Below are 22,481 nucleotides of genomic sequence, written 5' to 3'. Positions count from 1 at the left end.
TACAAAAACGTTTGCAATATTCGTGAATTATATTTAAACATATGAAAACGGTCATGAGTTAAAACATAAAAATTCCGTTTATTTATTACCAGAGGAAAATTAAAATTAAGGTACAAAATTTGGAAGATCGCGGCGGACTTAGATGCACAAAACGTCGTTACGCAAGCGAGTCGTCCAAGTTGCACAATTTTTGGCAGCGATCGTCGCGAGCAAACGCGCAATTTCCTTATAACTGAAAACTCCACGGCCTCGACGTAACCCTCGAGTCAATTAATTTCACTTCGTTAATTCGTTCGACTGTCTGCGTTGTTCTCGCTGACTCTTTTGTACTTCTGCCGTCCTTTTGTGATGCCACTGAAACGATATATTCCCTTTTTGCTCGTCCTATAATTACGCCCGATACCGCAGCCATATCGCAATGAAATCATTTACCTGGTCATTGTTCCGCGGCTTGCGCACTGTAAAATGGTCGCGCAGACAACGTCTCGTTCGTTATTTCGGTTTGAAGGGCGATTGAACGCGAATGGCCACGTTCTTTCAGTTCGAATTCTCGCCAAAAGCGAATCTTCCCAACGCAAGATGAATATCGAGCAAACATCGATGGTTCGGCGCGTTAATCCATAGCCGGTAGAACGCGTTCAGAAGTCGATCTCCTGCTTTCTGTTTCCGTGAACTTTGAGTGTCTTTGGATTCGTTTGAAAATGAACGAAGAGTAAAATTTCTGTCTCGGTTTGAGTTAGGTTCTGTAGTTACGAAAGAGGCCTGTGAGAGAGTGTGTGATTGCCTTGATTTCTGCGCTGTACGTGACGATTGTATGTACCTATTCGCGAGGATAATTTGACGTCTGGTGCTCGGCGAACGTTGTGGTTGAATGTGTTCTTTGCTACTCAATGACGTTACCTTTTCGTTACGAATTTACTGTTTAGGATTGGTAAGTAGCATCTTGTTTCGGATTGATCGTGGTGCGAGAGTTAGAGGCAAATTAAGTTTAGGTTTATACGATTTGCGGTGGAAGGTTTTAGGTACGGTGATGTGCAATTTATTATTATTATTTCTTACGGGTTCTTTCGTATATTCGATGTAGAATGTAGAAATGTTGAGCTGCAGGGGAATGCTACTCAACTAAATGAGAGGATAATGATTATGTTCACATAAAAATACCTAAGGAGCTGAGTATATCTTCTGGTTGTTGCGCTCTAGAGTGGCGTTATTTCTAGAACAAATCTCTTCAAGGATCGTCAGAAGTATCAGTTTAAACGTAGCTAATGTTTTAAACAATTAGAATAAAAATTACTTGAGACTAAACTTGAAAATTTACTCGATTCATCATGTTGTCTCGTAAGTCTTTTCCCAGAAAGTTCATCAATTTCAGTTAAATTGTCAAAAATGTTTGTTTACACGAATAGGTTTGTGTAAATTCTATTCGTCTAACTGGATGCAAATATTTTTGGCAATTTAACTGAAATTGAGAAGCTTTCTGGAAAAAGACCTACGAGACAACATGATGAATCGAGTAAATTTTTAAGTTTAGTCTTAGGTAATTTTGATTCTAACGAGAATTTGATTCTAAATGAGAAGTTGAAGTTTAGTTTTAGAAAAATTCGCTTCATCGTTATAAAACCTGAATTATCCTCGATACTATTCGATCCTATGATGTAGGACACGGTTTTTGGCTATCGAAGACGACTAAGATTAAAACCTCTAAACTTCCTGTCAGCAAACATCAATCAACACTGCCAACAACGTACTTCGATTCAAAGATATCCCTTTCTCTTCGCGATCCTGTCGCAAACTTGCCAAACGAGAATCATTATCTATGTCGTTCCATCAACCGAGACAATCATCGACTAAATAATTCGCTGATTCGGCTGTAAACATGTGTCACGTTTTGTTACATGTTCCGACATGTGCAAAGAATCTGTTGTCCTAAAATCAAATGGAAATATTTTAATTTCACGCGACGTGTAATTTTAATTGGCGTAGAAATTTCGGAAAGAGCGCATTGTTTGTGACAGACGTGACCGGACGCTGATATTTTTGTTTCGCAAAATTGGAAGGTAAATAAGATTGAGAAGATCGTGGATCACAATCGGGACGATTCTTCGGGGTACGTTGCAAAGCAACGCTTAGCTGCGCGTCTAATTTATCGGCTTGGCAAATGATCATGCACCGTGTCACTGATCCAGACAACGTCGCTCATAGTCACCGTGGGTGGCATTAGTCATCGTGCCAGATTCTCTTGTCTTTAACCACGTTACTTCGTTTGTACAGATTAGTAGAATCGTCTTGTAATATGTACCGATCTCTGTCTCTTGTTAAAATTGTTTACCGCGTTCCAAGACGAAAATGATCGCCTTGGCAGAGTTTGGAGACGCAGTGAAAAAATCTAAAGCACTGTTAAGATATATCTCCTTAAACTATTGTAAAATTAAGTACAAACATATTTTTGTCGTTAACGTATAGTTAGATGTATCACGTGTGTACTGTCTAGGGCATAACTAATTCAATAGCTACAGATTTTGTTCACGTCATTTTTTATTAGCATTAATAAAAGAGAATGATGTGCAAGAAAAATAAACACTTTTTTAATTCTGCGAATGTTCTTTTATTGGAGTTTTTATTTGAGTCGTAAATTATTGAACGATCGTTCGCGACTAGAAAGTAAAGAAAATTAAAGTAAAAGAAAGGATTTGATACTAGTCGATGTAAAATAGTATTTTCAATCTTTAAATGGCAATTATGACTGACATTTACAATTTAATTTATGTAGCGTCGTATTTTAAAAGACTTTATGCGTCTTTTAGTGGAATTATTCGTTTTCGAAAGTAAGTTATTCGTTTTCTAAAAAATCACGTCGTGCTCTAATTAATAATTTTTTTAAAAGATTTTCCAGTTCTCCCAACTTTTTCCTGCCCTCTGTATACGCGTATGCAAACTTCCCCGAGTTTCCAAGCAAGAAAGGAAAAACGGGAGGGAAAAAATCGAGGTTATATCCCATAGAATGGAATTACAATGAAATTCTCAGGCCACGTACTTCCAAGATTTCCCGATTCCACGTGCACCGCTTAAGTATGTACAGTGTATAAAACGTATATAGTGTATAAAACGTGTTAGAGTAACATGGCCCAGGCGTTATATGCACGTTAGAGTCGTCCTTATTTCTATTGTGCACAGCAGCCTCTAGAAGTTGCAGTACAGTCAGCCAAGCGCTATCATCCAATTCTTTGAAATGGCAAATTTTTCTGAAAGCACCTATGCTTTTCTTTTCTTCTCTATTATAGTTCTAGAAACGAGATATGAAGCGTTTAATTCATCGACAATGGAGACATTTTACTGAGAAGTGCGTTTCGTTTTAAATTCGGAACAATTTCACTTGAGAATGCACCACTGTAGATATTAAAAATTTCGAAAGGAATTTTTGACAGCGCGCTGTATTTGCGAAGAAAATTAATGAAATAAGAAAAATTAATTCAGAGATGCATTGTATTTCTATGGAAATTTCTACTAAAAATTCTACTTAAAAATGCACTCTATTTACAAAAAAAGAATTACTTTAACGATATATTTCTATAGAAAGTAAAAATTCTATTTAATGGTGCATTCTATTTTGTATATTTATTTATTCTCTGATATGACAAAATTTCGTAATTGTAGCGACATACAAGTTTCAATGGACGATTTTTTTTTCCTTCAAAAACAACTTTATAGCGTAAACGTGCAAGAATATTGCAGCAGAGATTACTAGAAGGTAAAATTCGCGAAGCTAAAGCTTAGGATTGATATACATAGGACACTGCGATTCTGTGTTCGCGAAATAGACTATCGTATCTAATAATAAAACGAAAATGGGGGTTCACAATGAGAGGTAATAGCGATGATAGCGGGTAACAGACACGCGGACAACGCATAAGCGCGTGACGAGGACAAAAGCGGACGCGCGCGTCGATCATTTTCCAAATTTCTATTAATCAGCCCTCTGATGATGAACAATCGTGTGACGAGTAATTAACCGCTACTCCGGTAGTTTCGTAAATGAACAAAAGACACGCGTGCACTTAAATGATTCGACGAACTTGTTAATTACACGCGTTCTGTTCCAGACGAACAGATATCTCGGCATGTGACATTCGCTCTTGGATCATTTAATCATTAAAAATGGCAAAGTGAAAAATGAATACACTGTATTGTAATTTGATTCTCTAATGGACAAGTTTCAGTAAAAAATATTACTTCGATTTGCAATTTTTAATTCTTTTCGTCTTTGAAGAAAAAGAAATGACGAGAAGAAAACGAGAGGAGGAGGAGCTTCGGTCGAAAATGATTTCTCCATTTCGTAATTTCTTCTTTCTTTTTATCCTACATGGATTCAATGATTCCATGAAATTTTAAAAACTTGTAGTCTTCGTAACATTACGATAAACTATCATTTGGTACTGTTACGTCGCGTGAAATGGACAGACCCTCAATAGACCTAAGGCCCCACCATAAACCGAATCTTATTCTTATATCTAATACTCGCAGGAACCTTTAATCCTGCAAGTATTTTCGGTTTATAGCTGGTACTTAAAACAGTCTTTAGATCTATTGCATCTAATGAGAAAAACGAATAATTGTCTAACGGAAAAGCTGGTTTCTCCCATAAACAATGTCGCCCATGAGCCACGTTGGTCGGAGGCTTCTTCCTTCTATCTTCATTCCTAACGTTGGTCATAACCAATCGGCATCGCGGATCGTTACCCTCACTTTCCTGACGAAAGGTGTGAGCAACGAATCCACGTTCTTCGTTCAAAGGGCACACCCTTACCGAGCTTTCCTCCGTAATCATATAAGAACGAACTTCACTTCTTCTACGACATCAGGAGGGTCAACTCAACTTCCTCTACTACACTAGACTTGTTCCACAGTAACATTCAACAGACAAATGTCATCAGTCAGTCTACATCAACTCGAGTCAAAGGACAGCAAGAGTCAGAAGTCAAGCAGAATCTACAAGTCGAAGACAGTCAATCGACAAAAGATACATCATCATAGTCGACACGAAAGGTCGTACTCATTCGTAGTTGTCATTTCAAATACGCAATCTTGTATCACACTGAAGTTGTTGGATCATTCAAAATATATAGTAACCTGTTAATAGCAGCGTTATATTCGATCAACCGCCCTTATTATCCCACAAGAAATAAGGGATCGAACGATTCATAGCGTCGATTAGTCGAATCTTAACGGGAATTTACGACTCCCGTTGGCGCGCTTCTTCGAGATCGCGTCTCCCCGCTAACGTCCGAAAGTTCAGGTACTTAACCCACTGACGGGAATATGGTTTTCGACTAATGTGAACCGCACGATCTTCCATTTCCTAGCCTGGTTTCTCGTTGTTTCGGGCTTTAAAAAATCTGAAAATATTCTCAGGTACTTACTATAGTCTCTCGTTTATTATACAAGTGATATTTCAACCAAGTGTTTGCACCTTTCTGTAATAAAAATAAAATTTCGACGCGAAGTTATTTGATAGTACACAGTGTTGTAATAAATAATTATATAAAACAAGTAATTGTAGGATTTTGCCCACAGGATCATGATCATTCAGGATCAAAAGTATAAAGAAATTTGCCTTAGAAAAGTATAATTAATCTGAGATCTATGTTTGCGGGATTTTTTATTGGATTATTATCGAAAAACGATACGAGACGTTAATTTGGAAAATAAAATGATTCATAGAAACAAATTAAAAAGTTGAAAAAATAATTTATTAAAATTCCACAAGATTTTATTATTACATATATTTTACACAATTTTCAGTATATATATATTTTACACAATCAATATATTTTACACAATCAGTGTCACTTATTTATCAAAAAGACTGTGGGCGGCAATACGGGTCACTGGAAGCACAGCGCTTATTTTACCTTTACGGTATTCGGAACTGAATGGAGCGAAGTACACGGTATTTGAGCAATCAAAGCCTTGTTGGTGCAAGGTTTTTCAGGTGCGACAGGTCTGACACCCTCGTTTTCGAGAAAGTGAGCGATGAAAATTTCGCCTGGAACGCAAGGACCCATTATGCCAGCGAATGCTTAATAGGTTAAATAACAATGGCAAATTGGTAGGAAAATTACGATTTTCAAAAAATTTACGATTAAGATATCCTGAAATCATCGAATCGACGTTGATATGTCGCGACGATTCTCCTAGTCTTTTGGAATTACCATAATTTCGCTGTTTCACGTGCCTCTGATAATGAAGTCGGTGACTCGCAACGTGTCTCAGCCGGCGGCATCTCGCCTAATAAAACGAAAATGCACTCATAATCCTGTTATCAAGCCAGCCCGGTCAGGAACAATAGCGGCGACGCGCGTTCACGCGTATTCATAGCTACTTATACGCGATTGTTCCCTAGGTCGTGGAATATGCGCGACGTGCATTAATACCTGTGGATACCCGCATTTGAAACAAACGGTTAATGTATACACGATGAATAAAACATAGCCTGGCCCTGCCCCTCCTCCTGACTTCTCCCATTTCTCGCCACCCATTCGCCCTTCCTTCGATATCGATTTTACTAACGCGGCCAAGTTTCGACGATTGTTTTCCGCCGAACCGTACGTGCACTTCATCGATGCGCTTTCATCGGAAATAAATTATTGTTGTGGGATTCTAAGTGGGCTGTCTCTTCTTTTTTCTTTTTTTTTTTTTTTTTTTTCTTGGATTTTGGAGAGAATTTATGAATGAGAATGAGTTTATGTATTGGGACTAGGTTATAAGTTGGATGGGAAATTTTTAATGAAATTTGAGAAAACATTGGTATTTTGTTAGGTAATTCATTTTTTCCTAGCTATTATGTCGTCCGAAAAGTTTCTTTCGTTTTATAAGGAAATAACGGATGCACAACATTTTCCGTTTTATATTATTTTATCGAATTACGTATGATCCATTTTGTTTTATCGAGATAAATACATATACAAATTAGGTTTCATGTTTGTATAAAGATGCATCGTTGTCTGTAAAAGAAAGACACTTTTCGGACAACCTAATATTTTGGAGCAGCGTTGCGAGCTCTTTTTCTCAGAAAAGTTTTCGTCCTTTTCAGCGACGAGTTTCTTCGGGTAGATTTTACTTGAATTTCCTTAAATCCCTAGGGGAGGCAAATTTTCGTAATTGTAGTACGCTTAAAGGTTAGAAATTAGTAACGTTATATCGCCTGGTTTTAATCGCAAATATTGTTAAATTAATGGTAGCATTTATTAACATCGCAATAGCAATTGACAACGATCGATTATGTCCATTCTATTCCTGAATTAGAATATACGCATTAAAACGAAGTTGTGATTTAATAGTATCGTCTGACGCCGTAAATCATCGTGCATAATAGAATCATCATCTCTTGTTTAGTTTAGTTTAGTTTACATAATTCACATTAGATTTCCCAATTCTGAGTGTTGCTTTAATTTTACATTAGCTTCTAATAATAGATATATCTATATATCTGCATATTTCGTATCTCCATCGATTTATATTTATATAGTAACTATTTTTAACTAAAAGCCAGTTACTAACACTGCCCAAGGTAGTGTTAGCGTGATGCGAAATCTCAAACAACTGTACGCTTAATCATGAAACTGGAGAGGTATAAAAGGAAAGGAATTTGCTACTTCTCTGCCAAAATTCTCACTTTTATCATTGACGATGCAACCTCAACAGCCTGTAGTTCGTATTAAACGCGCGTTGCGAGAAACAGAAAAAGAGAAAACGGGAAGATTAATTACGTGCCGACCAATTGCGTTGAAACGTGAACGAAGATTTCGCGTAGGCGCTTTTGTTCGCGGTGCATGCCAGTTCCGCTAATTTCGTCGTCTCGCGTCGAGCCGGTCACTGCAATTAATTAACCAACGCCTGAAATAAAGCGAATAATGCTTCTTTCTATCTATCACCATGAATGCCTTTGTGATCTTTACAGTAAAGTTCCACCGAACTTTGTATTTCATACGATGCAATGTTTTGATTCGTTCCTATAGAATCGAGAGATTCTATGGAAAACGATACGTATATTTTTATTCGTAAACGTTTATAAATATTGTTAATTCCATATACAGGTGTTCATAAAAATTCTCTGTGAGAATCGATTGTAATGTTCTATCCAATAAAAAATATATAAATATTATAGTTGTTAGTAGCGATACTATAATGTAATGTAATATAATATAGCGTAATTGCTATGAATTATTTAATTGCCTTCGGGATCTTCAAAATGTTTACAAATTTCGTTAATAAACGTTTATAAATATCGCTATTTACAAATATCTTACAAATGTTATTGAATATTGTTCTTTAAAAATAATATATAAATATAGAATAATTAAACACTTTTATTGATTCGTATAAATGACAAAAACTTGCGTTGTTCTGTATAATATTGTTTAGATACTTTTGCGATCTTCAAAATGTTTACAAATCTCGGTAATGAACGTTTATAAATATCGCTATTTCTTATAAATATTATTGAATATTGTTATTTAAAAATAATATATAAATATAGAATGATTAAACACTTTTATTGATTCGTATAAATGACAAAAACTTGCGTTGTTCTGTATAATATTGTTTAGATACTTTTACGATCTTCAAAATACAAATTTTGCGACAAATTTTGTTTACAAATATCGCTAGTTTTATTTATAAATATTATTGAATATTGCTATTTAAAAATAATATATGAATATAGAATAATTAAATTCTACATTGTTTCGTATAAACGACAAAAATTTGCATTGTTCTGTATTCATATTGTTTAAATACTTTTGCGATCTCCGCGAAATATATGTTTGCGCGGAACATTTCGTATCCTCTGTATACTCTTTCCAATTCGTTTTCAGTCTTTAGGAATACAATCATGATAGACGAGTCTCATAATAACGCTATTTCAAAATGTTTCTCGCAACATACATAATATGCTCGTAAATGGTGTCTACATGTGTTGGAATTCTTTCGTTTTCTCTGTAGGTCTGAACACGAGGCATCGTAGTACAATTCGTTCGTTCCAACACGGTAAATGTAATTCATGGCGCGTTATAAATTATAGAGCCAGGGCGCGAAACCGAGAGAAATAGAGACTAGAGACGAAAAGACGGGCGGATAAATAACGCGTTTTCAGCTCCGCGCTGGAATCGCTCAGCCGGGCCAGGCCTCTATAAAAAGCAAATTTCCCGGGAAAATAAAGCGGGTCGCCATCGATGTTCTCGCGTTGTTCGCTCGCGCCAACGCAACGCTACAAAGATCCTGGGAGAAAAAATACCCGCGATTTTCAGTCCGATAATTTTGAATCTTTTATTTTACGCCCCAGGTTCCCCGTTTAATCTATCGCGATTCGTGAATTTATAGAATTTATAGAAGCGTTCGTGCACTAAATCTGTTATTCGCGATATAAATAACATAAATATTAACGATATTTATAAATATTGCTATGGCCGGTGGAACCGCGTCAACTAAAATTCGTAAACTTCCGTAGGAAATTGATAAATTTGTAAGCGTGCGTTTTTTTGGCGATTCGAATAACTTATGTTTAAAAACTTGTTTCTCATATACCGTTCAATTTCCACTTCTTTATAATCGTTGGTTGTTGTTCGAACGTTAAACCAAAATACTATATTTAGTTGGACAATAACTTATAGCCAAAATTCTATCGTGAATAAAAGATTATAGATTTTGATTACGAGACACGATAATATAGAAGAATGCTGGCATATTAAAATGACAATTTGTCTCTCTTCTTTGTTGCAGTGCGTATTGTACCTGTGGGCACTTAAGCTGTGCCATCCAAACACACTGTTTCTTCTCAGAGGCAACCACGAATGCCGTCATCTCACGGAATACTTCACATTTAAGCAAGAATGTAAGTAATCTCGCTTTCACGAAGAACACGTCTCGAAAATGTAAGCGTTTCCAGGAGTTCATGAATCTATGATCTTTCGATGAATTTTTCATACGTTCAACGTTTTTTAGAAGAATTCATAGTTCGATAGCTCAGTCGTTTGGAAATTCTTTGATTTCCAGAGGAGAAAATTATTTCGGTATATTTGGGATATTTGCTGAAGCAAAAATTTTTTTTTATCTTTCGTCGCCCTTTTTTCACGAGAGCGGCGAATTTCGGTAGATTTTCAATGGATCGCCTCTGATTTCCCTCGGTTTCAATTCCCCAAGTTTCGTATTTCAAATTTCTACAAAATCACACCTATACATACATATATATGTACATGGTTAGCTATCTGAATAGAATCCAGGCTTTAGAATATTTCATTCTCAACTTTCGCGTTCTTTATTTTGTCGAAACTTGCAGCATTCTTTATTATGATGCTGAACTAAACCGATTTTCTATCCACAAACAGATTTCCTCTTATTAGGTATCGTACAAAGCAGGATTTTAATATTTTCTGCCTCTCTGTTACGTTCGTTTACTTTTTGAAATTGAACGTTGGTTTCCTACCATCTTCTTAGGCTTTAAATAATATTATCATTAAAAAGAATATTTCAGTAGAAAATCCCAGTGTTTCTGCTATTTTCTTCGACTCTAAGCATCCTATATCAGTAGATCCTGATTCAGAATCTTCTTACTAGCTTTGTACTACTTTGAAATAACCTTGTTGAAATCTTAATCCTTTGACATAATAGAAATTTGGAACGAACGATTTGACAAATAAGTAGAACCTTGAACACACCTTTGAACTGTTTACAGAAAATAAATATTAACAACTATGTTATGTATGATGACATTTGAAGCACGAAATTTAGGAACACATACGTAGAAATAACAAGAGATAGAAATACGTATTATTTCTATCAATGAATTCTAGCTTCTATTAATTTGCATGAATTTCTTTCCAAAATTCTTTTGGAACCACGTCAACCACGTAATTTAAATACTCCTGTTATCCTAATTGCCTAGAATTCACAGTTTTCTTCAAAACTGTTGGGGTTATTTGATGTGTAAACAGAGAAACTCGTGGATAAATTATAAGGTAGAAAATATATTTCAATAGAAGAGTAATTATAAGTAAGAATACAATTTGAGCTGGTCCAGATCCGCACGCTAGATGTGTTACCAAATAACTGAAAACCCCGAAGCCAACGTCGCTTGTCTATTGTTTATGGTCTGTCTTCGTCGCAGTCTTTTGTCTATACGCTATGGCTTCGGTGCTTGAGAAAACTAAAAAGACCAGATGTAGAGTTTTCTTAGAAGTGGTGACCACTTCAACAGAAACAAACATTGATTACAAACGTGGATTACACTAACCATCGTATGAATCATCGTAGTAGATAGTCGGTCAAAAATTTCATTTACCAAAAATTTCATTTACCATCATACTAGATCGTTGTTCAACGAATTCAATAAATCTACGTACGTTTACAACACTAAGAAGTTGTTCATGAATTTTAACCAACAAGAAGATGAAAAAGTCATGCAAAAAATATTTCTATTTCCCGTTTCACTGTCAAGCACAAACATACACATTTCCATCTCTCCCATTCACCGAAAATCCAACAAAATAATACTTTCAGCTACCCGTATCTGCTTCTCTAAGCCCGGAAATCCAGCGAGATTCCTCGGCAAAATTCCATTTCGCCACGGAACACGTCAAACTGTCGTGAGCATTCGTGATCCGACGAAATTATCGCGGATCCGGGATCTCCAGGTCCAGGGACCATTTATTCAGGTAGCTTCGACTGGAGGTTCTCGCGCGATCTTCGTGGAATTGCAGGATCCGAGAGTTTCCGCGTGCAATCAGCGATATCTCGAGGCTCTCTGCGTGGCGCAGCGGAGGCGGCCCGTGGAAAACCGTATCGATCCTTGGAAAATTGTCCGATACTGGGTCAAGCCGCGTGTATTTACGAGGCTCGTGTTAACCCGCCACTGTGTTACGTTCGCGATTTTAACCGTGTCGATTTGGAATCAGGTTAAGGTCAAAGACCGAATCATTCGATTTCTAACTCCAATGAAACTGGATGATCGTGCACTGGATGAAACTGAATCCTTTGGATTTATGCGGCTCCATCGCGATCAGGATTTTATAATCTTGTAATGGATTGTGAGTTCATTTTCAAACAGAGATGTGCATAGCGCGATATGAAATGAGGAATAAAATGTGGAACGATGGGAAGATAGGAATGAAATATAGGAATATTTCATGGAAGAACGGGTTGTTGATCATTCGTTTCTTAGTTACGGCACAGAGAGAACGTATTTTACGTTAAAAATATCTCCAAAGAACTTGAAATAATATTCTTGAAAATTCCTATGAATTTCCTGTCGCGCTACAAAATTTAGCCATCCTTTCCACACAAATCAAGCAAATTGTAATCTAGAAATTGCCCAAACAATTGCGAATCCTTAATTTCAATAATTCTTTTCTAATTTCGTTCCATCAACTTTAATAATTTCGAAAGAAAATTCCAACGTCCCGTCTCTCATTTAACAAATTCTCAATCCGACTGATTTCTCGATTTAAATCATTTCAAAAGAAATGTTACGTATTTCGTCGATTATTACCAAAGAAAGGCGGGGTCAAAATCAACGATATTCCAATTCTCGTTTCTTCGATTCGCTCGAATCCATTGCGGAAGCACGCCGTTTCCATGTTCGCTGCACGTTGAACGAACAAAGTGGTGAAACACACGGCCAGAACGAGGGTTGTTCGGCGATGATGCCGCGACGAAACTCGCAATCGTTTCGTTCTTGACTTATTTATTCGGGTCAAAAGCTCGCAAATGAGCTTTCTGGAGTGTCCCAGCGCAATGTCTGACTGGTATCAAAAGAAAGTCAAGGAGACGGAACTCGATCTGCTCGTTAATACAACGAGAGAAGCGTGAGCGAGAAAGGAGGCCGAGCTGAGCAGGAGGAGCGTGTAGAAGCGTGTTGGCAAGGATGATATTACGAACCATGTGCAATTAACAAGAACCAGACAACCAACCAACGTAATAATCAAGATTCGCAGTTCTCTACATTCGACACGTTTATCGCCGGTCTATTTTGGCTGTTCGTGAACCGTTGATTTCATTCTACGTTCTAGTCTTAGGTGATTCTAATTAAACGAGAATCTTTGAAATGTCTCTCTGGCTTCTCTTTCAAAAGATATAATTAAACAGAAACGATAGCAAGTACAACGATTTCAGGAAAGTAAGAATTTTATTTGCTTGAAACGATACAACGAACTTCGAATTCCCTTTTTCCCCTTAGATTTCCCTGCTGTTCCCTGTTGTATACTGTCGACAACGAAATATCAATTTTGATAATTCTGTCGAGACTAGAACTTTCTGTGATTCTTTTCTTCGTCGTTGTTAGAAACAGGTCGCAATTTCTGACAAGATTAATCTACACTTTCATCCTATCGCTTTAATCATATTATACTTAACACTTTGACGGGCGTAAATTTTACTGCCAACTGGCACTTTACTGGCCCAATTTATTATTGCATAATTATGATACATTTTTTGAAAAAGTCACGTTACATTCATCTTCACTAATCAAATCTTTATCATATTATCTTAAGTATTTTTCACTTATGCATTATATATGAATTTATTTATTTATTTCCTGACTTATTTATCTGTTTGTTTCCCATATAGTTACAGAAATTTGAATAATAAATTGTTTTCTCACCAGTCTCTATCAGTGGATCGTTAGGCTCACAAATTGCTGGTCTTTTCAGTGTATTTTTAAATCATTTCACTCTGATAGAACACGATCGAATCTAGGAATCATTCGTCATCGGCGCGCCGAATAAATTGCAAAAAAGAGCATAAACATGACGACAGCGGACGACAGGTGGCAGAGCAAAATCACGTTTACGCAGTAGCGACCGTCGAAGTGTTAAACAGAGGTTTGTTGTTCCAGTATGTTAGTCCATGAAAGGTAAAAAGAACGTGAAGCGACTCTCATTGTTATCAGAAGCCTAAGATATTTATTTTTATAGCGATAAAACGAAAAATAAACTAAAAAGACTAGTTTGATAAAATAATACGTAAATGTAACTTATAAAGTAACAACACATACAATGATACAAAGTAGATAAAAAAGTAAATAAAAATAAACAACGTGATGTATTATCATTAATCAAAATTAACCTAATCTCCAGCATTCGAGATGACATCGTCAATTATCCTGTTAGCTGCGGAGTTTAGTTTCAAAAAGCTTTTAAGGGGTCGTAGTTAGAATCTATCGACGACGAGTTTACACGTCGAACGCAGGCCGAATGCTCCTATTATAAATTTTACGAAAGAAGCAAAACAAATCGAGGAAGGATTATATTTATATTCGATAAAACATTAATAATTCGTCGTTGAAAAGGCTATTGTTATTAAAAACTGAAAAATTGCCAAAGGATAATAAAGTCAACAAGTACACAAAACAATTTGGGGGATAACCGATATACGCAGCATAGCACAAAAATGGGGATTCATTGGGGAAAATAAACAACTCAATTTATAAAAAGCCATAGATTATACGGACCATAACTGATATACCAAAGAGAATAATCAAATAATGAAACTTTTTTTTTATAAAATACATAATAGGTTTTCGCAAAAAAAGCAAACGTGCCACTAAATGTTATTTGTATTAATTTTTACTAGAATTGTGAGTTTTTATAGTAAATGATAATCTTTTATTTCACACGACGAGTATACAAGAGAACAAGAAGGACTTGCTGTCAATAAAACGTAATTTTCAGTTTTTATAGTCAATGGTAATCTTTTATTTCACACGACGAGTATACACGTCAAACGTATCGAAACGAAGCTCTGGATTAACGTGTATACACGTCGAACCCAGTTAACTGGTCAGACATCATCGAACAAGGATGTAATAAATTCATATATCAACTTGAATTATGTCGACTATGTCGACTGTTGAATTATGTCAACAGTAGATTCGTCGAGTAGACGGACAAAGTGTGGAAACGTTGTTGTTAGCCTCAAAGAGACCGTCGAGTTCAGCCTCCGATCCAACTTCCTGTCTTGACGAACGAGAAGAATTTCCTGTCAATAAAACGACCTCCCTTGCAATCCTTTGGACAACCTGTCTGAAGATTTGTCGACGTTGAAGCTGGACAGATCGTTTCTCGTGGCTGATACTCGGGATCTCAACCGAACAGATCTCGAATTTGCTCTAGGATCGAATCTTTCAGCGAGGAAAATCGTTTCGATCGTTGTTACAGACGTTAAACGAAGGGAGAACGTTAGAAAAGTGGAGTTTAGAAGACAGAATCGAGCCGGAAGTCGGTTAGTGGATTTAGAGAGTTGAAGAGTTCCGAGGGACACTTGGAAGTTTGTAACGGATGGCTCTTTTAATGGAGGTCTTAGGTTCGATTGTTTTAGATGTTTAGAAAGCTTGTTTTAAAAAGTAAATAGAGAGGAAGATAAAGAAAGTTGTTGATCGAGGCAGAATGGAGCGGCTGCCGGATGTTGGATGTTTTATTGGTACAAGGATTTCCAGTGATATGAGGTTCGAAAGCTTTTTCATTAATTTTTCACAACTCTGAATGTACGATAGCATACGGAAGTATTCGAACTTTTAAATATTTCAAAACATTTAAAAATCTCGATAATAGTAATTTACTTAATTTTTATCTGGTTTTACCTGTTGTTAAATTTTTGTTTGCTCACTTTTCAAACGGACAGATCAAACTGACAAATTAAGAAGATATCATTTTCAATTTCTAATTCCCCTCTTCAACAATACTTTATATTTCATTATTTATTATTTTATACTTATTTTTAGCTATTTATTAATCTCCAATTTATTTCTTCAAAAATAAGAAATAAAAATAAGAAATAAATAAACATAAAGGAGGATTGAAATATTAAGAGAAAAACTCAGAAAACCCAGTTAATTCAAGAAGCCAAACATGACAAAAAGAGATCCCAACTCTTTCTATTCTATGAAACGGTTAAGTTTTCCCTTTTGGCTTCACTTTTCACTCGAGGCAACGAAAATTCCTCTATAGAGGGATTTATTATTCTCGGTGGACATACGGTGGCTGGGTACAAGAAACGATCCTTGAATTCGTCCTCCCTTTTACGATGTCCTCACGCACGTGCACACGGAAATCTGCACGGAGGTTCCATGGCCCGTCTACCTTGCAGCCCTTCTTTATTGCTCTCCAGAGACTTTTCTTCCCTTTTCTTTTTTTATCTGCTCTCCCCGACCTTTTCTTCCGCCTCCTGGAAAAGAGGATACCCGTCCCATGCTCCTTTGTAGCTGGCAAGCGACAAAAGTTGACGTGTGGCCATTAAAAAAGTATCTGGCTGCAGTGAAAAATCTGGGCCTAGACTTTTCACACCACCTCCGAAATAATCGACGCGTGAAGAACATTTTCTTTGAGAAAGAGGGTGACTTTGGCTCGTTTGTGTGGAGGGAGGAAAAAAGGTTCTTGGTATTCGAAATGGTGCGAGGGTGAGGTTTCAAAGTGGAACTGACGGAGCAAAATAATTTATTCATAATTTTTCATAGATATTTTATAGACCCTCGGGGTTTGAAAAGGACGTGTAATTTTTTTAATAGCGAACATGGCTAGCATTAAAACTAAAAAGAACATCCCCAATCCCAAACAAACATTCGATTTACCTTTCTTTTATCTCGTAGTCTTTCTAAAAACCAAATTACACGTTCCTCCATTAAAACATAAAATTCCATCAAACCTCTAAAAGCGAGAAATACATTAAACGAATAAATTGCCCGACTTTGATTCATTAATACCAGATGAATTAACTTTCTGTCTGAATAATTCAACACAAACGATGTGAAACGCGTAGAGACCTCAAAGATTCCTTGCTCTATAGACAATAATATTCCGAATCGTGACAGCCAGTCAATTTCGAAGAGCAACTTTTTCCTCCCGCGTCTACCTTTTTTCCCCCCTCTCCGTTTCTTTCTATTCACTCTCATCCTATTCACGTTACTTGTCGACATACAAAGAGCATCCAGAGCTACGTATAAAAAGGCTGAGAACGAAACAATCGAGCGTATCGAATAGCGTTTTAGCGACACGTGAATCGCCAACTACCGAGGCTGATCGTTCCTCGTTCTGACGACCATGTCCTCTTTTCTGCTTTTCAGGTAAAATAAAATACTCGGAGAGGGTGTACGACGCTTGCATGGATGCGTTTGACTGTCTACCGCTAGCGGCCCTCATGAACCAACAGTTCCTCTGTGTGCACGGTGGACTCTCGCCGGAAATTCACAATCTAGAAGACATACGCAAAGTGAGTAGAACGTTCATTGAAATATTCCTATTGATGAAACGACGTACAGAGTCTCTTTCATTCGCATATTGCGTATTAAGAGCGAACGAAGCGTTGATTTCTTGATAGAAATAATAACGTAGAGATGTAACGTAATTAGATTCATCGACGCGAAGATTTGACGCGTTGGATTCGACGAGGTTCCTAGAATTATTTGGATTATTTGAAAGAATTTGTTGACATTGTGCATTCTTTATTCCCGTTTTATTTTTTATTTATTATCCTACTGTTGCGTTGCAGAATCTTCCTTTTCACAAGCAAACAGAATTCCGATTGTAGATGAGTGAATTTTCATTCCGGTTTTCATTACATTCTCGTTCCATTAAAAAAGAATTTTGGTAATTTGTATCGATTTCTCGAATTATCGATAAGATATGCGGAGTAGAAAAACGGTCTTGAAAGAGATTTGTATAATGTCGAATCCGGGCTATCTCTCTTGTAATTTTCGTTACTACTTAAATTGTCAGGAAAAATTAAATTTAGGAAAAATCGAAAGCAAGGAGCTGATTACAAATTAACAAAACACTTTCTATATTATTACATTAAGCTATTGGTTGCAATATTTTAATATTATTATTACTATAAAATATTCTTTTTAAGAGTCTCCTTCCTCCAGCATTAAAGTCTTCTACGTTCGTTTTTAAATTTTTGAGGTTTATCGTTGAGGAGTTAAATTCGTAAATGATTCAAAATACATTCGAAGCTTCTCTAAGTCTCCTATTTTTTTAACGGTTGTCGACGGATTCGTTGGTCGGTTTCCTAGCCGCGAAATTTTTCACTGTCGAGAGCAGGATTCAATCGATGGGCGAATTTTCGTAAACGACCAAGTCGCCTGTCAAGCGAACGACACGAGTGTTATTGGAGCCTGGCCTGTGTAGAGTATCGGAGTACCGGAAACAGAGCAGGCAACCGATGTGCTGCCACCTGCTCTATCGATCGTTCACCTAAGCAGTGTCCACCTTGACGCAGCGAGTACACACCAATGCTACACGTTCACGCGTCTCTTGCTTGCCAATTTGTCAGAGGAAATACTCTTCTCTTCTTTTCCTCTAACTTGCTATTATCTATGTAACCTACAGAACATTTTTCAACTGTCGAATAATTTTCTACTGTTTGTTGGCGCAATTCAAACGTCTTTATCGGATACCTGGTGTTGCAGCTTTTGTATGAAGTCTAAAATTATGGAAATTCTAGATTTAGTTGTTTGAAATTCAAAATTGCAAAAAACTTTGGGGCTCCGATTCGTTGGGTTTGTAGAGACTCGAAAGCTTTGGAAGAGATCGAAGATTTTTACGAGAAATCTAGAGCTACAGGAATCGTAGGTGACACGATTAGGGCTATGAAAAATCCGAATTATTTTGTTAGAAATCCAAGATTGTAAGAATTCTAGCGCTTCAGTTTGATAGCCTTCTAGAAACTCAATAGTGTGAAAAGATTTTTATGAGAAATCTACACGTATGGAAATTGTAGCTTTTTAAATATGACATTTAGGATTATGAAGATTTTGGATTAACTTTTAGTAGAAATCCAAGATTGCAGAAATTTTACTGCTTCGTCTTGTTAGGCTCGTAGATATGCAAAGGTTTTCAGCGAGATCTAAGATCGACGCACGATATTCATAAAAGTTTGCTATGATACAAGCGATCAAAGTATTATACTTTCATGAGTCATAGTACGTCCATCTACCGATCAAACGTTCAAATCGATAGCTGACACTCCTAGTTATTAAAGAGATGATTAATTTAATACGTATCCCTGGACCAACAGTGGATCTCGATCGCTTATATAAATCGCGAAGCTAATTAATACCGACAACGCGATATTTTACGAGTCCGTTTCAAATGAATATTAATGCCGGATCTAACCGTAACATATTAATATTCTATTAACGTCGATGCTTCCTGACGCGTTTAATCGTTACAGGATATTACGCACTCGAGTGTAGAAAACAGAATAATTCGCTTTGGAATTTGCTCAGCAACGATTAATGCATGTTTAATTAATTTTATGTTTCTGCATATTATTGCGTAGAATTCCTCTGTACATTACGCAAAGTAACGTTCCCGTGAACGTTTACGCGAACGTTTACGCGAACATTATACAGCGAACATAACGGCCGAGAATTTGCCTGACGAGCGACGTCGATATTTTCTATGAATAAAAATAAAATGAATATGGAAATATAAACGTATATATAAACTGCTAAAAATTCCACGTTAAAATACCATGACGCGAATGAATGTGAAATACGAATACCACGTTTATATAATTGCTTTTAATATAATGTAAAATAAACATTTCTTGGAAGGAAGTATAAAATATAATTTTTCATTTATTGTTAAAAGCTTACTATTTTTAATTATTATATTTTCATTGATAAAGACTGACGCGACATTTTAAAATACAATATCACGCGTTAAATACGGATCATGGACTGTCAACAGTCTAAATTTCGATGTGATTGCTATAATTTAGTCGAGAAATTTAATTAGATTTTTTCAAAAATAGAGCATCGGCAATTGTAAAACACTTGAACGAACAAAAATGTACACGGCCAAAATAAATATCTATATCACATTAATGTTTATCACGCGACGATATAATATCGATATAAAAGTTTCTCAATTTACCAAATAATTTAAAAATAATTACTATTCGACCAGTAATACAACCATAGCCGTATAAATGGCATGAGTGTGCGCGTATGTGAAATTATCAGGTACACTGATAGACTATTATACTTGTCTGTAACAATGGCAAAGATACAAACGTTCTGGAGCTGAAGTTAATATAATACAAAATAACAATTTACTACGTTCGAGAATAAATTGTCCATCAACGTCAATCTTCTTGCATTGACAAAATCCGTCATTTTAAAATACACCGTTAACTTTTCAATAAAACTTTATGCTTATGGCCATGTTCGTATAGAATTTTCACCTCGTTTTCGCTCGTGAAACGTATCAACGAAACGCTTTCATTCTGCTTCGTAATGTAGAAAATTGTCGAAAAATGATATTCAAACATTCGATAGAAAAATAAGAATAAAACGTCGCGTTGACGACGTGTTTCAAAGTTTTCGAAAAAATCGTACAAGCGTCGCGGTATCCTGTTTCCTCGTTACACGAAAGGTTCCGGGGATTTTTATTTCCGCGACACTCGTAAAGATACACTCGTCCCGGAATGAGATTCCTCGGGAAACGGCGGCGAAATCCTGTTTGTACTTCCGCGACGCGACTTTTCCCGACGCTCGGTTCAACTCAGTGGAAAGACCTATGCGAGTTGTTCTACCGATTGGATCTCAGTAAATCCAGCATCGAGTTTTCATCTTCTCCTTATCCAATAGCAGCTGATATAGCGTTTGAAATTTTCGAGCGGCAATCGATACTTATTCAATAGGAAGTTTTAATAGGAATCGAAGACACGTGAAAATCGTTGCAGCTCGCTCGTTGTTCGGTTGTGTCCTTTTTTGTAATTTGCAATTGGAAAAATAAGATTTCTCGAATCGGAAGGTAGTTTTGATCGCGGAAATAACAAAAGAAACGAGTTTCTCTCTTAATAATGGAAAAAATAACGTGACGACATAATATTACGTATTGTAATGCGTGAAATTTCGAATAGAAATACATTGAAAGTAGGTTGTAATTTTTTAAACGGCACATGTAATCTAAAAGTTACTTTCACAAGGATTAAACTTCTCGATCTTCTTGATTTTCTTATTATTCGATTGCGTTTAGTACAAAGAAAAGAATACGAGTATGACAAGCGTAAAATTCATAAAAATTGTTAGAAATATTTTATTCCTTATCGAAATGCAAGTAGTATTTTCTGAGCATGGCAGTAATTTTAATCTTGCAAGTTTAAGATTCGTGAAGATAAATGAGAGAAAGTTGTTTGTCGTTCGATTCTAGTTGATGCAGTTTTCGTGAAAGACAGAGGAATGTTGGGTGATGTCGATTTACGTGGATTTATGTGGCGGAATGTTGATAGAGTTCAATGACACGAGAGGATTTCGTGGTACGCGAATACCTAGTTGCTCGCTATTCAATCGCTGTTCTATTCACCGCACCGATCCATTCGCTGCAACATGCTTAAGACCAGCTAACTTAATCGGAGTGGCTCTTGGTAACCGCGGAAAATTGTTCTGTCTGCTTGTTGTCGCGTGAACTGTGTCAAACATATCGAAGGCGATGCACAGAATTTCGCTAACTCGAGAACACAAATGTTGTTCGATATTCGTTTGACAGGAAAACGTTTATACAACGTACGTCTCCCTTCTGAGTGAAGTTCCAACGAAACAAACTATAGATAATTACAGATAATTTGCATATTGGAGGAACGACCTTGAGTACCATCTAATTTCATCTAACTTGTATCTCGTCATGAATATTCCATACGTTAACCCGATCAAATTATAGATCCTCGAAGGAACTACCTGAGAACATTTCAACCACCAAAGGAAGCGAATCTTCCAGTTGAAAGATCAATTGTGGAACAAGAAATAGGATTTTGTCATATTGATACCATCGTCTGTTCTTCTCGAGATCTATGTAAGGTAACACCGAGAGAATTAAACGGACAAAGTTTCAGCCGAATATTCAAAACTCTAGAAAATGTGAAATTATTTCCACGGTGGAGGTACGATCTTGAACAACTGGTAATTTCACGCATCTTACATCTGGTCGTGAATATTCATTTAACACAATCACAAACTACGAAACATCCTCGAAGGAATTACCTGAGAACACTTTAACTTACAAAGGAACCGAATCTTCCAGTTGAAAGATCAATTCCGAAACAAGAAATAGAATCTTCTAACGTTAATACCATCGTCCGTACTTCTCAAAATCTATGTAAGGTAACACCGAGAGAATTAAACGAGTAAAATTCCAGCCAAATATCCAAAACTCTAGAAGACCTGAAACAATTTCCATAGCGGAGGAACGACGTTCAGCAACCCCTAATTTCACCCGTCTTACATCTCGTTGCGAATATTCATTTAACGCAATCAAACTATGAAGCATCCTCAAAGGAACTACCTAAGAACGTCTGAACCGCCAAAGGAAACGAATTCTCGAGCCGGAAGAACCGTTCTGAAACAGACAAAGACGCCAGCCGTCTTTGAATAATAATTTCGAGACAGACGAAGAACGAAGGCAATTAACTTGATTCTTTGTGTTGCGGGTCAG

At 36.6% G+C, this 22,481-nt stretch overlaps 1 protein-coding gene across 9 annotated transcripts in view; it reads left to right on the top strand.

Moving 5' to 3' along the window:
* The window catches only part of LOC117207338, a 148,002-nt gene that overhangs the window by 69,481 nt on the left and 56,040 nt on the right, over positions 1-22,481 (top strand). For all 9 annotated transcript variants that reach the window (XM_033447443.1, XM_033447442.1, XM_033447451.1 and 6 more), the window contains exons 4-5: positions 9,778-9,889; positions 17,108-17,253. In XM_033447443.1, coding sequence (XP_033303334.1) covers positions 9,778-9,889; positions 17,108-17,253 — 258 coding nt within the window. The remainder of the gene's footprint in view (positions 1-9,777; positions 9,890-17,107; positions 17,254-22,481) is intronic.

Source organism: Bombus bifarius, unplaced genomic scaffold (genome assembly GCF_011952205.1).
Source record: "Bombus bifarius isolate JDL3187 unplaced genomic scaffold, Bbif_JDL3187 scf7180000008028, whole genome shotgun sequence".
Classification (NCBI taxonomy): Eukaryota; Metazoa; Arthropoda; class Insecta; order Hymenoptera; family Apidae; genus Bombus; species Bombus bifarius.
Note: the sequence above shows the minus strand (reverse complement) of the source record. Positions and strands in the feature narration are given on the sequence as shown.